General features: G+C 42.1%; 1 protein-coding gene across 1 annotated transcript in view; it reads right to left on the reverse strand.

The window, feature by feature from the left end:
* The window catches only part of DSG2 (desmoglein 2), an 87,551-nt gene extending 70,881 nt beyond the window's left edge, over positions 1–16,670 (reverse strand). Inside the window, exon 1 of the mRNA XM_089675696.1 lies at positions 16,421–16,670. Coding sequence (XP_089531822.1) covers positions 16,421–16,465 — 45 coding nt within the window. The 5' untranslated portion in view covers positions 16,466–16,670. The remainder of the gene's footprint in view (positions 1–16,420) is intronic.
* Positions 16,671–16,945: the final 275 nt, after the last annotated feature.

A 16,945-nucleotide genomic window follows, 5' to 3' on the forward strand; every position in this document is an offset into this window, starting at 1 on the left:
ACCCCTCAAGGATTTTTGTGGTAGGTTATATTTACCTGTAATTCAACTGTTACAGACAAGTATGATTGGTCATGAAAAGTCTGTAAGAGGGGAGTGGAGGGAAGATATTATGTGCACTTATCCTTTAATCTGCTGTGATTATCCAAGGAATACGCAAATCACAAAACATGACAAAACTAACCAATGTAGCCATAGAAACCTATTCTCATAGTAGATAGAGATAAATTGGGATTATTGTGGAATTATGTCAGAATTTGTTCAGTATTTTCAGACAACGTCCGACACACATGATCTCATAAACATATAGTGTTCATTCAGGAACTGACTAATGGCTTTATTAGCCAACACCAAATGCAAAGTATTTGTTAGTTTTATGATGTTGATCTATGAAAACTCCATGGAAGTGGAAGTGAACAGCATCCCGCACTCATGGAGAACTCTCTTTATCTATATTAAATGTGATGCAGTACACTGGAAAACTCATTCTTAAAGCAGGCCATAGACTTTGAGAAAATCAGCGGTTTTTTTTTTTAGAAAATTGTAAAATCGGTCGTTCAGTCGGCCGACGTTACTACCATTGTAAAAAAAGTCGGCTGGTTTTCGTCCCGTCTACGGCCGGCAATAAATATAATAGCGGTGTCCCTGCATAGAGCCCCTCTATTATATTTGACAGAATAGATTATGCATAAGAAGAAACAACATTGTATCTATTTGTACTTGAATAGACATATCTGTATCCGAAATGGATACAAATAGATACAATGTTGCAACTTTTTCTTCTCCTGCCAAATCTATTCCTTCTTCTGCGAAAAATCGACCGAACAACCAAATCGTCCGACGATTTTCCAGCAGGGCCGATTTTCTAAATGTCTTAAAATTACGAAAACGGCCGACCGATTTCTGCATGAACGATCCGACTATCGGCCGATAATTCGGCAACTTTATCAGTAGTCTATGGCCTGCTTTAGAGCCTGTGCATTTGAGGTGCAAGACCTTACAGATAGCATATCCTCTACAATAAATGGCTCCAACTCGCCCACAATTCAATCCCCAGGATGTTAAGGAAATTCCTTTGGGGGATGGTAGCAAACCCTTCCAACCTATGAATGCTTTCCTTATCCTGAAGGCTGGCCATACACAACTCAAATCCTCCAGTTTAGCACCACAGCAGCCTGAATACAGTGGAATGGTCTTGAGCAAAGACTGCATCTGATAGGAGGCAGTCACTGTTATGTCGACAATTTTCCACCTGGCTCAGTCAATATTTAAAATGGACATAGCTGAGGCTTGCAGGGTCTGTTTATGGCCAGCAACTCAGAAATTTTTAATAAGAGACAGAAGGACTAAACTGCACAGGGTGGGTAAAAATCAATGATTTAAAAAAATAAATAAATTTTGGGGGGATTTAAAAATCGGATTTTTAATTAAATTTTTAATTTATTTTAATAAAATGCTTTTGGAGTAAAAACTAAAAGATAGTTTTCTATTTAAGATACATTAATAATTTAGTTTATTGAACATGAAATGAAGTTTAGTTACAGTGAAGGAAATAAGTATTTGATCCCCTTCTGATTTTGAATGTTTGCCCACTCACAAAGAAATGATCAGTCTAAAAATCGAATGGTAGGTGTATTGTAACACAGACAGAATAGCAACTACAAAATCCAAAAGAAATGCATGTCTAACAAATTATGCACTGATTTGCATGTTCATGAGGGAAAGAAGTATTTGATCCCCTTCACAAAACATGACTTAGTACTTGGTGGAAAATCCCTTGTTGGCAATCACAGAGGTCAGACGTTTCCTGTAGTTGGCCACCAAGTTTGCACACATCTCAGGAGGGTTTTTGGCCCACTTCTCTTGGCAGATCCTCACCAAGTTCTTGGATGAATCCTCACTGTTCTCATGATCGACACTCCACAAGGTGAGATCTTGCATGGTGCCCCAGACCTAGGGAGACTAACAGTTGGTTTTGTGTTTCTTCTATTTGCGAATTATTGCACCAACTGTTGTCACCTTCTTAACAAGCTGCTTGGAGATAGTTTTGAAGCCCAGTCCAGCCTTGTGTAGGTCTGCAATCTTGTCCCTGACATCCTTGGACAGCTCTTTGGTCTTTGCCATGGTGGAGAGTTTGGAATCTGATTGTTTGATTGCTCCTGTGGACAGGAGTCTTTTATACAGATAACACAATGAGATTAGCAGCACTCCCTTTAAGAGACTGCTTCTAATCTTAGCTTGTTACCTGTATGAAATATACCTGGTAGCCAGAAATCCTGCTGAATGATAGGGGATCAAATACTTATTTCCCTCATGAACATGCAAATCAGTGCATAATTTGTTAGACATGCATTTATTTTGAATTTTTTGTTGCTATTCTGTCTCTCAGTGTTACAATACACCTACATTTCGATTTTTAGACTGATCATTTCTTTGTGAGTGGGCAAACATTCAAAAATCAGTAGGGGATCAAATACTTATTTCCTTCACTGTATGTAGCGTGAGGCTGTATATTCTGCAATATTAAACTTTTTGGTAAATATTTCCTTACACATTTAATGAATCCAAGCTCTTCAAGAGAGAACATGCACTACATTGATGCATTCACACAATTTCACAGCAACCATGAGTAAAAACATGAAATAAAAGAATTTGAGTAGTTCTCCAGCTATGTAGGATTAACCTATTAACCTAAAATCGGTTCTGATATAGCTCTTTTACTAACCTGATAGCTTATTATTCTAAAAAGGAAACCTTCATTTGGTTTGCAAATATAAAATATTCTAACTACCAGCAAGAATGAGTCAGATTCCTTATATTTAAAAATCACCTGTCATTTTAGATCCATCATGGCAGTGCCTGTTAGCGAGCATCCACTCACCTGCTGCCACCACGTTCCTCACCTTGTTGCATCACTGCCGCATGACCAGCCGTCCCATTAAAGTGAATGGGACTGTCGGTGAGTCAACAGTGGGTCAGAGGAGGAGCCACTGCGGGACAGAGATGACAGTTGCTCTTTAAAAATTATGATTTAAATCGAGCCTTTTCACAAGCGATTTAAATCAAATCCACCCTGAAACCACATGTGGCTGGTTTCAGTCTGTCAAATTAAAAGCCAAAAGTAAATGTAAAAAATTGCTCCTGCCTTCTCCCAAAATAAACCAGACCAACACACATACAAGCAGATTTGGGAATATGCAATATACTCAGCTGTTCCTAGGTACATGTGGATATTGTTCTAATCACATTCATAGGCTGTGTAGAAACAATACGTCTACCTTCCAGTACCATGCCATTAACACAAATGTTCAGTTTGGCCAAGTACTCGTGAAAAGTAAAACACGTCATAGGGTCTGCCACTGCTGATCTGCTTTTATGCTGCCAGTTTCCTGTTTCAATGCTTTCTGTCACTGACTAGTATAAAAATCAGGAGTATTAGAGCAAAGTGTTAGAGGAAAGTCAGAAGTAGTTATCTTTATATAGGTTTTCAGTCAATAACTTATACAAAAATGAAACAATCAGCATTTTCAGAGGCAGCTGCAGTCTCAAGGTTTCGGTCACAAAAGGCTTCCTTTAGGTCCCATTTAGATCTATGTGTAGGTACATAGGTAATGTTATCCAGGCACATTGTCATGGATCAAATTGTGTTTCCTTTTTTCTGCTGACATGCATTTTTGAATTTAGACTTTGGCGTGGCTAGGGTTAAAGGTCATTGACCAAGGCTTGTTAATACCGGTTACCAATGCATGATATGTTCATTTTAATGTGTTGCTATTGACTTCTATGGGCCTCCAACTCCAAATTCACTAGAATGTGAATGAAAAAGTGACAAGATGGGTACAGGCACATGCAGTTTAGTTTGCTGGAATGCCTTCATTAAAATATAACTGTGTAATAGGCCCTTAAAGTTATTAGGGGAGGGACACAGTACCAAAATAATAGAGAGCAACTGAGCATGTGCAGAGCAGGGTGAGTGTTTTACTGAATTTAAACAATACAGGTACTTTTTTTTTTTAAAGTTTTACAAATCTGTACTTGCAAAAGGGGTCAGCCTGAAATGATCTATCAGGACATTTGAGCAGAGGCGTAGCTTGAAGCATGTGGACCCCAATGCAAAAAAGTTGACCTAGGGCCCTCCTCTACCTTCCACCATGCGCCAAGATTCGATAGCTGCATGGTGGCTGTCTTTCTCTCGTCTCACTCTCCAGCTGCTGTCTGCACATGCACACAAGGTGGGAGGCAGGCAGGTCAAACTCTGAGCTGTCAGGTGAGAGCAGTAGGTTTGTATGTAAAAGAGGAAACTCAGCAGGCCTTTGGACTTCCAGATCCACATACAAGCCAACCGCTTTCACCCAGCAGCTTACAGAGTGGCCTGCCTGCCCCGACATTGTGCGCACGTGCAAGACCAAGCAGGGGTGGGGGCTGATCAGAGAGTGTGCCACTTCAGATATCACTTTTTTTTTTTTTAAACGTTATTAAACAGCATCCAGTTACCTCTCTCATGGCCAGGCTGCAGTGATATGGAGGTGCAGGATATTAGGGAAAAGGAACACCCCCCTTCATGGTAATGGCACATACCCTCCTGCCTCTTCTTGTAATTGACACATGACCCCTCTTTCAAGAGCCCCCTACTTCAGCTAATCATAGATGACCCCCTCCTGGTGATGACAGATGACCCCCCCCCCACCAGGTAAAGACAGTTAACCCCCCTACCAGATAGAGAACAACAGACGACCCCCCCCCTTCCCCCACCAAGTAATGACAGATGGCCCCCTCCCCCACCAAGTAATGACAGAAGGCCCCCACCTTCAGGTCTCCTCCCCCTAGTAACAACATATGGTCCCCCAGGGAATTACCAATTTCCCCCCCCCACACCATCCTGGTAATGTCACACTATCCCCCCCCCATGCTGACAATGACAGATTCCCTATCCAGCCCCGCTCCGCGCATCCTGCTCAAACTGTCACTGTAAAATCTGCAGCCCCTGGAGCCTGCAGTCCCTTTGGGGCCCCTAAGGAGGTGTTACGGGATTTTGTGAGATTTTTTGTCTGTCAGCAGGAGTTTTGGGGAGTGTGTTCTGTACACGGATCCGACCAGTATCTTTTTACCTCCCCAATGACAGCAGTACCAGCTCCTGGACTGTGCTCTCGTCCTCCTCCCTCACTCAGTCCAGTGACAACTCAGTGTCCATCCCCACCTGGTTCTCAGCACTGACACTTTCCCTGTCAGCAGAGCCTGGCCTCACCCTGTCCTTCCTCCTTTTACTCTCCAGCTCAGGACTTGAAAATGGAGCCAAAAGCTCAGAACTTCCGCTTTACCCTTCATCGTGACAGGTAGACAGCAAGGGCCCCCCTGGAGCATTAGCGAGGTCACAATTGTGACCCAGAGACCCCTGATTCTACTCCCATGCTTCTGACTAACGTTCCACTATAAATCTCCAGACTCCAGCAGTGAAATATCTAACAAAGCTGCCATATAACTAAAATATATTCATGAGAAGGATAGCCCAATTCTGAAATCTACGCCTAAATGATAAAATATATAGCATGCCACCTGTTTCTATACAGAATATGCTGAAAACATTAAATATTTACATGCAACGCTTTGTTCTCTATGCCTTTAAATTAGATTACCATATTACAGCACTGTGCAGAAGAAGTACAAGGACTTCTGTCCTGAACAAAATCGAAGCAGGTTTCCTCTGAATGGCTGGGGTGTAGAGGCGGGTAACTGTCATGGTCTCCACCCCTGCTATTCAAAGGAAGGCTTTTATTCATTGATAAAATACAAAGCTTCTGGTTAATGGCTGATCAGCACCATGTTCTTGATATCACCGACAAAAATAAAAACCGCCATCGGTGCATCCCTATTTAAAAGTGATAGCAAAGCTTTGGGCTTTGTCTGACATATACAAATGTTGCTAAACTTAGTCTGAGCAAAACAAAAAGAGTTAAAGTAGGTTTAAATCCAACCACTAAACTCTCATATGAATTTTAATACATTAATGTGATTTTAAAGGCTGTTCTCAGATCTGCAGCTTTCATTAAAATAATACGTGGGGATTCCACCTTGATTGTCCTCATTTAAGCACTTCCTGTTCTGGGGTGACAACTGTCTCCTAACTTCCTGTATTGTCTCCACCAGAGGCATGTGTGGCAGGGTGACAACAGCTGTGCTGCCACATTTTGTGTAAGCATAGTCCAGCTTTGTTATCGACAATAAACCATTCCTGAGCCAATTCTGAATCAAGTGCATGTAGATAGGAAGTGACTAAAAATGGTTGGAGGAGATCAGCAGCACCCAGGCCCTTTTGTGATGTGGGAACATGTGCGATATTGCATGCATTCCTGCAGAGCATGGAAATGTGCTATAATCTGGAAGGTGTGGTGCGATTCATTCTTTATGGCACTCCAAATGCACACGTTCTGTTTTGCAATTGTAAACATGTAGGGCAACTCACTGAAATTAATGAGCTTCCCTATACACATGTGCATTCACACCTGCATTGGTATGAAAGGAGCCTGAATGTGTCTACGGAAAACAGTATTTCATAGAAAAACATGATGGCTATTGTTTATGATACACAACTGTCATCTATTTAGGGTTTAGATCTACTTAAAGCGGAGTTCCAGTTCTACTTAAAGATTGGTCCCCTGCTCCCTATTAAGGATTGGCACCTTTGGGGAGCGGGGGGGTGAATTTGACAGGTACCCTCTCCCACATCCGCTGTGATCGGCTGGGTGATCGGAAATGGCAGTTGTCCTCCTACCGTCCCTCCCTGAAGTCTTGTGGGACACGTGACAGTTCCCAGAAGATGATGGGGCCATTCAGTAAGCACAGAGCTACTTGCGCATGCGCAATGGGCACCCGGCTGTGAAGCCATAAGCTGTCACAGCCGGGTGCCCACACTGAAGATGCTGGCGCCTGGAATACAGGACGGCTGGTGAAACGTGCTGCGGTGGGGGCAATGCGGGATCGTGGGACAGGTGAGTGGCTGTTTTTTTAAAAGTCAGCAGCTACAGTTTTTGTAGCTGCTGGCTTATTTGTTTACAGGTTGAGTGGAACGCTGCTTTAAACAAACAAAAAAAATATATATTATAAATGTTGTGTTAGCTTGTGTAGCATTAGTAATTTGTCTTTTAGCTAGTTTATGAACAGACAGAAAAGCCCTGGGAGTCTGATCTTTTACGGGGAATTCCATCCTGGATTATGTCCTATTCAATCTCTACAAAAGTAACAAAACAATCTCCTGGGTAACTGAAGCAAGCATGTGTGCCTACTCGGCACAAAAGATCTGCCAAGGTCACATGAGAAATAAAACCAGCAGAACCATGTGAAGAAGCCCCTTCTTCTGTCACACAGACAGCATACAAGATCTGGTCATAAATAATAAACTCTTCCACAGGCTCAGACACAAGGTGTGGTAACATTCCTCATCAGCCTTCCCTAAAGGCATCTCTCCTCCTCCCCAACGGCTGGAACCATGTTATATGACACCAATAGAAAGCACAGACCCACTGCTGTTGTTTTTTAAAAATTACAATGGTCATTTAACTATCATTTATACAGGATTGTCACAAATCTCATCCAGATTGTGCTGATGTGATAGGCTACATTTATACCTCTGCAATTAAGATCAGTCCATATTTATCCCTATGGAAAGTGTGTTTGGCTGCAAACCCCTCAGACACAGGAAGTTGGATTTTTTGCTCAAAGTAGATGTAAAGTCAATGCATAAAATCCTCTGTACACTTAAAGTATAACTAAAAAGGCAAAACTTTTTTTTTTTAGATTTGGATAGAGTGGAGAGAGATTAGACCCCCGTCAGATTTTTTTGCAGTCTGTGCTCCTGTTAAGAAGATTCACTATCTTTATTTCTCCTGTTTGCCATTATCATGGCAAGTGAAAGTAAAAGAAAATGCCACATTTTGGGCTGTCCCCAGAAAAGTAATAGAGAGGAAATCTTCCAATGAGGACACTAGTTATGGTGACCTGGGGGCCCCCTAAGGAATTTCCTATCCGTGTTTGGCTATGGGACAGGAAGTGAAAGGAAATCTCCGCCATGGGACACAAATGACCAAAAAAAAAAAAATTCTGATGGTGTTATAACTCTCCCTTGCTCTATCCAAAATGAAAGTTTTTTTGTTTATAGTTCTACTTTAACATAATAAATTACTTTTCAAAAGTCATTTTTAAATTTGCTGGTGACCCTGCCATGAAGATGCTTGTTTAGGCACTCTTTTTAATAGTGACAACATTCTGCAACCTAATAGTGACAACATTCTGCAACCGTTTTGGTTCTGAATTGTCACCCTCTCAAGCATACTGGACATTTTTGCAGCTGCTCCTAGCGGCGTCTGGTTGTTTTTCTGCCTCTGAACCCGCCTGTCCATGCACACATAGGGGGAGATTTACTAAAACTAGTGCACTGAGAATCTGTGCAGGAACCAGTTTGTTCAATTAAGCTTTGACAATAAAACCTGGAAGCAGATTGGCTTCTATGCAGAGCTGCACCAGATTTTGCACTCTCCAATTTAAGTAAATAACCCCCATAGGCTTTTATGGACACACACACGCATGTTTAGTGTTTGAGTGTTAATTTCATTGGTTAGAGTAATAATTTATTCCAGCCAGTGAAATGAATTAACACTCGCGCCTAAACACGTTACACACTTTTTCAAGCGTATTATTTTTTCTGCTGCCAAGAGGAAAGGCTTCTAAGAGAGCTGGTAAAACATCCTGCGTGCATGAGGTCTGATGGTTTCAATACACATTATCAAGGCATAGTCCACTGTTGTCACCATCAGGAATCCCACCCCTGAAGTGCATGTATGTAGACAGAAAGTGGCTGCAAAGAGGGATCAGGAAATCAGCAGCACTGAAATGCAACATAATAGAAATAAAATGGACAACAATGCATCAATCGTTTATGAGACACGGTGCTTTCAGCGACTCTAAATCTGATCTCCAGTCAGCATTCATATTCTTAGTTGCCACCTCCTTGCACAGCAAAAGGTTATCTGCTTATTTAGGCATAGAGGAATAAGAAGAAACACCTTTTCCCTGGTTCTCCCAATAGCCAGTACACTCCTACACACTCCTCTGTGGGTGGGTTATCAGTGTACTCATGTAAGAGTGCTGGTCCTGCATTGTACAAATTGATGTCAGAGTTGGTGAGTGAATAAGAGGGAAGAGGAGAAACTTTGGAGGACTGATTGCTTAGCAGGGAGGAAGCTCGTGGGATCAAGGAGTATTTCTCCTTCGGCCTGGTACACATCTATGCATTTTTAGTGCATTTTGCAGAAACATACTACAGGCCATTTAAGATGGTTTCCTACAGGACACATTCAATCTATGTGTTTTTCAGCTGCTCCATTTTTGAAAAGTATCAGGGATTTTTTTTTTTTTTTTTTTTTAAATGCAGCATGGTATGTTTTAGTTAAATACACTTTAACGGACACACAGCAAAAAAGCAGGTACTTTGCATTTCTTATTTCTTTTTCTTGCCAATAGGAAAGTACTGACTTTGCTGTAACTCTGATGTGACCTTTGAATGATGCAACTTTGATTCAACTTAAGATGGGTACGACTTTGATGTGACTTTTTTTTTTTTTTTTTTGCGAATAGGAAAGTATGACAGTTCTGTTCATGCAACTTTACACTCTCTGGCACTCAAGTAGCATCAAAGTCAGTCTCCAAGTCATTAGCACTCCTGCCTAGCAGCACTAGGGTTGTCTGTTCAAATCCCAACCATGGCACTACCTGCATGGAGTTTGCATGTTCTGCCTGGGCTTCTTCTGGTACTCTGGTCACACTCCATAGACATGGAGGTAGGTTAATTGGTTCCAGTCTAAATTGCCCCCAATATGTGTATGTATGAAAGTGAGTTAGGGACCTTAGATTGGGAGCTCTTTGAGGGCAGGGACTGATGTGAATTTTTTTAAAATATATATTATAGATAGATAGATAGATAGATAGATAGATAGATAGATAGATAGAGCTGTGTAAATTGACAGCGCTTTACCAGTACCTATAATACAAGTCCCATCAAAGTCAATACTTTCCTATTGGAAAAAAAAAAAAAGCTGCAAAATGCGTGTTCAAAATCACAAAACACATCAATTGCAACAGTTGTGAACCTAACCTTTTCCCTTAAGCTGCCCATACATTGCACACATTTCAGCTAATTCCTGAGAGATTCCACCTTCTACTCGGTTTAGTGGAGATGAGAAAGTTGAACAATTTCTAAGCCCACAATGCAAAACAAAAGGAAATCTAACAGTATACCGCTAGCCTTACCCCCTAGACTAAACAAACAGTTAACCTTGACTGTGCAAGAGGACAGCAACTAAAAAGCAGAATTTGAAAGCTGACTGGATTTCAGCTTTAATGAACTACAATAAACCACAGAGGTGTGAATGTAGCCTATGCTGTGATTTTCCAATGTGTTGAAAATAAACTGGAAACAAGCAGATATTTAGCCTTCTTGAATGCTACAATGTATATCAATGGCTTCCACTTCCTGACATTCCTTAAATATTTTGGTAAAGAAAAAGTCATCAATGGGCAACAGTCAGTCAGCAGCTAATGACTTGTCCCATGACATAGTGCAGAGCAACAGATAATGGTGTAACATGTTTCTTCGGAAGGATAACATTTTTGCCAGTTCAAAAACAAACAACAACACACTCATCACATTGCCTTTAGTAATCAGATGCCAACTGTTATCAAAACAGTTTTAAAAGTTACATTTCTCAATAAAGTGAATTCAAAGCCCTATGATAACCAGCATGGTTTCCTGACCCAAAGCAACCAAAACAAATCAAGTGCTTGAAAAATAATTCAAAGTGGTTGTTAAGGCTTGCTGTACTTCGCACTTGATTAAATAGATTGGCCTGTATAAAACAAAGCAATGCAGTGCACAAAGCAAGCAGTATACAAGAACAAAACGTAACCATACACAGGGAGATAAACCTCAGACAAAGACTGTCTTGGATGTCTCTGTAAATAATCCTCCACTTTGTGTGTATCCAGCAGAGATTACTGCAGGCAATCGCTGACTTTGCACACAGCAGTGAATACCTGTGGCTGCCAGCACACTGTCATAGTGAAAGAGGCAAGCGCCCGCACCTAGCCGCAGCAGGAGTCAGAAGATTCTTGTTGATACAATTCGCAGCAGCCTAAACTGCCAGTGTGAATGTAGCCAGTTTATAGTGTGTGTGTTGCCTGTGTTTTGCTATATCTGTTCAATAAATGCACACAAAAAAAAAAAAAACATGCGGATCCTGTCAGAAACCTTATCAATTGATAACTTCCTGTGCTTTTTGCCTGAGCTACACTATTACTGGTTATATTATCCTTTGAGGACTACAAAACACCTCCCCATCGGTTATAAATAAGAGGGAGAGGTTCTGTAGTATTGTCCTAGGTTGACAATCTAGAACAGATACAATATGGTAAATGATCGTTGTCACCTTAGGACAGGAGTGTTGCTCACAGGATCACAAGTTAAAAGGAAAAAAAAAAAAAAAGCTTAAGAGCAAACTACAGGAAAACGAAGCAGAAATATACTACATTTTTGTTCTTAAGATTTAAAATATCTAAATCTATGCCCAGCCTAGACTTATTTTTAACTATGGATATGGTGTGGAAGGATTAGAACCACTTCTGAATTAAAGTATAGCTAAAAGGCAAAACTTTTTTTTTTTTTTTTTTTAGTTTTGGATGAGTGCAGATGGATTAGAACACCTGTCATGGAGTATTTACTGTCTGTGCCCCTGTTAGAGAGATCCACACTCTCCATTTGTCCTGTTTACCATTATCATCGAAAGTAAAAGTAAAAGAAACCACACATTTTGGGTTATCACTTGACAACATAATAGAGGAGAAATTTCCAATTGAGACACTAGTTTCAGGGAAATTCCCTTAATTTGCAGGGATTTTCTTAATTTCTGTTCTGGCTATGGGGCACGAAGTGAAGGTAAATGTTCAGATAGAAAAAAATAAACTGACAGGGGTTATAACCCTCCCTTACTCTGTCCAAAATGAAAACACGTTTTGCCTATAGTTCTACTTTAATACTGCTATCTGGAGCTGTGTTAGAGATTTCCTCTACCTTAAAGGCCAAATTCACCCTTAGAAGCATGTTACACCCATATGCTCCTATGCAGCCACCTCCTCCCGCCAGAGCTCCCTGCTTTGTGACAGCAAGTAGGGAGCTTCTCCCTACACCCACTGTCACAATTTGAAAACAGCCTGGCTGTGCTGAGCTCCGCCCACATGACTGTGAATGAATTAGACTACAAGTACCATAAGCCATTGTGGCTGATGACTAGTAGTTGTCAAATTATCAACTTCATTACAGCCTGCTTGTCAGATTTTTGTCATGCAATTACTGCCCGTGGCTATAGCCACCAGCAGTAATCTTTGTGTTCTGCCAGCCGGTAATGCTCCCCGCTGGCAAAATACAATAGTGCTGTGGGAAAGGTTTTCCTATCAACACTGACAAGGTTGATGGGGGAATCAAGTAATTTTCTTTCCTGCAAACCATGAAAAATAGAACCATTTAGGCCCCTTTCCCATGGAGCAGATTCTGATCCAATCAGCAGGGAACAACTCACAAATCCCCTGCAGATCGGAGCAGAGCAAAGCGGGCAGATGGGTACATCTGTGTTCAGTTTCTGCAGAGCAGCCACAAACAGCTTGCTCTGCTCTATGGGCATCCGGGAGTATATGGGCTCCACTGTCCATTTACATCCCACTACTCTCTGATCCGATTGGCCTAAATGGAAGAGGATAGATCCCCTTCCATTTTTTTTAGCGGACCTAGTCCAACCTGGAGGTAGGCGGGTGTAATTGGACACAACTCTGTTTACACCCACCAGTCCATAGGACTGCATGAACCTTCCGATCAGGTCTGCCTAATAAACTGACAGGTGGACATGGCTGGACCACCCACGTGAAGGGGGCCTTAATGTCATGAGGATAGCGGTTTTACCAGAGAGAGTGAGCAAAAATTTGCATCGGGAACCACAGAGACAAAAGGCTGACAGGGTCTCTAGCTTTCCTCTGCTCTGTTAAAAATGAATTTTTATTTGTCTGTGTTGCTATTCAAGATTTTTATTCCTGTTCTGTCTGGTGAAACTGTTCTCACTGAGGCAGAGAGGGAAAATCTTTCTAATAAAGCCCCACAGTAGGAAAAAAAAAGGTCATTGGTTCCAACCTTCCCCATTCAATTCCCCCCCAAAAAAAAAAAATGAAATGTTTTGGTTGAATGTGCATTTAAATTGGTAGCATCAAATAGTGCAGAAATTGCTTTAGTGTGACCACAGCACATGCAGCAGCAGACAATTACTAAGTCATGAGTCACCAGGATCCACCTTTGTCTTCTCCCTGAACAGGCCAATAGATGTATGCAGCACATGCCTGGTAAAGAATTGCTTTCTTTTCATCTATAGGAATAGAAAGGATTAGCTATCAGATGAAGAAAAATTCAACAACATCTTGGAAACCTCTTAGGTCTCTTTCTCAGTGGTCCACATTTGACCTTGATTACATAGATCAAAAAATGGAATGCAATGTATCCCTATGGGCGTTCAGATGTAAGCATTTGTGCGTCTACCTACACCTGCCAAGTATGTGTTCAGGTCAGGTCAGGTCCAGTTTTACTGACCTAACTGGATGTGGGCAGATATGTCCATTTGCATCCAGCTGCTAGTAGGGTTTATATGCCCCACCCCCTCCCCAATCACAAGATGGAGGAGAAACTGGAACAGACATGAATGTCATCTGTACTGATGTGACTCAGTCTCTGAATTCCCCTACGGAGACGGAGTGGAGGAAGCCTGTGTGACAAGGGTTTTAATGCAGTAATGGTTCTTTCTGACCTGATCCCTTCAGAACTGGCACACATGGGCCCATGCAAACAGTGGATTAGGACCATACACCACCCAAATGAATATTTACATTAAGCAGATAGTTCAAGTACAGGGTCGCATGTTCCTACCATGGAGGTAGTCGGAACATGTGTGATCACATGTGAACAGCTGTGGATAGTGTCAGCCTGTCATTGATTTGTACAGTCTTCCGGTCTGACTGATTGGAAACACCTGACAGTACCCACTGTAGAAATACACTGATCTCAGAGACGTTACATAAGGTGACAACATTGGCTTCAACTACACAGTGGTCACTATCACTTTCTTTTACATGACCATATTTTGTAAAGCGCTGAACACTGTTGGCACTATATAAATCCTATATAATAATAATAGGCCCAAAAAGTCACCAGATTATTTCCAATTCATTCTATTGGAAGTATCTGAGTGCATCTTTTGACCAAACTGTTTTCTTTAGATTGTGAAAGAGTAGGGAAGGGTTAGATCCTCTGTTAGGGTTTGTTGCGGTGTCCCCATTGGGGACAATCGCCGATTCATTTTTCTTGGTGACCAATGTCACAGGGGAAAAAAAAAAACATTAAGAAAACCCCAAATTTGACGTTTCTGCTTCTGTGACCACTATGATTGCCAATTCATCCCATTCCAAACTTTTTAAAGGGACACCAGGGAGGGATGGGGTCAGTTTACTGCTGAATGTGCTTCTCACACTAGTTCTTGTGGTCCCTTTACAATGTGCTACTTTCATCACATTATACCTGCCAATTAAAGTCAATGGGACTGCATTGCAGATAAGGTATGGAATTTCAGTGTTAAATCCCCCTTGGGATCCTAAAATGGGCAATCAAGAGGCAGAAATATTGCTTCCTGTCAACTGGGATCTGAAAAGCAATCTGCAGCAGATTGGTTTTCAGAGCCTGCCACCTCTGTAGAAGAAGCCTAAGAGGCTGTCCATTGCTTTGGTAGAGTTCTTCTAACTTCCTGTTGAGTCTCTGGGACAGGAAGTAAAGGGCCATTTCTGCCTGGAGACCTCACTTACAAAAAGAGATTGATAAAATAGAACGAGTCTAGAAATGGGCAACATAAAATGGTGAAAAAGGTCTGAGGGATAAGACATGGAGAGACTTCAGAAACTTAATATGTACAGTTTGGAGGAAAGAATGGAAAGGGGAGACATGACTGAAACCTTTAAATACATCAAGGGGGTGAATAAGGTTCTGGAGAGCAGGATTTTCAATATGAAGCCAAAATCAACACAGAGAGGACCTCAAACTAGCAGGAGAGTTCATAAAACCAATCTTAAAAAGTTATTTTACTGAAAGAGTAGTTGATGCTTGGAATAGGCTTCCAGCAGAGGTAGTGAGTGTCAACAGTAAGCCCTCTTTTGTACGGCCATTTACTGGATTCCAGCCACAAGAATCTGCTGCAATGACCAGGACAAGTGCACATGTAGCCATACAAAGAATGGTTAGCGACAGATGTCCGAGCCTGGACACAACTCACTATCTGGCTCGGACCTCCATCCCTAATTGCAGCAACCTGCTCTGTGTGTGGCTACATGTGAACAGAGGTGGCTGTCAGCCCGCTGAGCTAATCGCATGCCTCGGTCATTCCAGGAGCAAGAATCAAGAATGCACGGATTCTGGTGCCCGCATGAAACTGGCATGTGAAGGTGGGAAAAAATGTGCTTGGGACAAATATAGACCTATACTCAAAAGACAAAATAAGAACAAAAACAAAACCTACAAACAAAAGTTACATAAAAAAAAAAAAAAGTATATATATTTATAAATAAAATAATAAATCAGGGGCGGACTGACCATTTGGAAACTTTGGCACCGCCTGAGGGCCCGGGGTCAGTAGGGGGCCCCATGAGATGCCCCTGGTACCTTTTTCATAGACTTTTCTGAGTTTGGGCAAGGACACAGGGGCCCCATGATCCCCTATTGCCGGGGGCCCCATGAGTTGTCAGTCTGCCCCTGTAATAAATATATATCTCCTTTTTAAGTTTATATTACACACACCATATAAATAAGAATTAAAAAACTACATATAAAATATTAGCTATATATATATAAAACTATTATTTAAAATAACAGGTATAAAGTAAACAAACAAAAAAAATGTAAAACACATTATTTTAGGCAGACTTGATGCAGCTCTTGGTCTATTCTTTTGTCAGGACCCTTCTATTTATGTTTCTGTTGCCCCTAAAAAGTAAATAGATGGTTTTAACCCTTCTATGTCTACAACTACAGGCAGGTCTTGGCTTGACATGCCATTCCAGCAGAAGGCTCCATGTACAATCATGCACAGTAATAATGAAATCGTGTGGTGGGTGATCTGTATGCTGGGCAGTATGGAGTATGCAGGTTCCGGGGTGGCCAGGTGTGGACTGTTCCACAGGTGAGGTGAGCCCTCACATACACGGTATTACGATCACCGTTCTCCTTCGGGGGGGGGCTGTGTTTGAGACAGTCCAGGGTATGTTCTATCCCCCCCTCACCACCACCAGGACACACACTCACCAGTAAGAGTAGAAGGACGCCTCCTCCGGCCGGAGTCCGCCGCATACTTAGTGACCGATGTTCGGGGGGTTTTCCTCAGAGTTTGGGTAAAGTCCGAGTGTGAGGAAGGGGGTGTACCGGCGAGCAGGACCGCTCAGAAGTCCGCACTGCTCACACCACAGCAGAAAATGGAGCCGTATGGGTGCAGGAAAAGGTGTAGAGAGCGGGGGAGGGGAGCAGGGAGGGGCCGGGCCACGACATGGACTGTATTGTGTGTCTCAGGTAATGCCGCCCGGGGTGTCACTCTCTCTCCGTCACTGCTAGGTGTGTCCCGGGGACTCCTCACTACATGGACCTTCTCACTGCTCCTCGCTGGTCACAATGTTGTCACCACACTGTTTACTAATATCCTATCCCAGTGTTTCCACATGGGCTGCTATGGCTGTGTTGCAAGGGCCGGATGTTTACATGTGGGGCTCATTCACAGCACAGTGTACACTATAAGGTATGGCAGGGGCGGACTGACAACTCCATGGGGCCCCCGGG

Source organism: Staurois parvus, unplaced genomic scaffold (assembly GCF_062004578.1).
Source record: "Staurois parvus isolate SC_StPar_1 unplaced genomic scaffold, SC_StPar_1.0 ptg000157l, whole genome shotgun sequence".
Taxonomy (NCBI): domain Eukaryota; kingdom Metazoa; phylum Chordata; class Amphibia; order Anura; family Ranidae; genus Staurois; species Staurois parvus.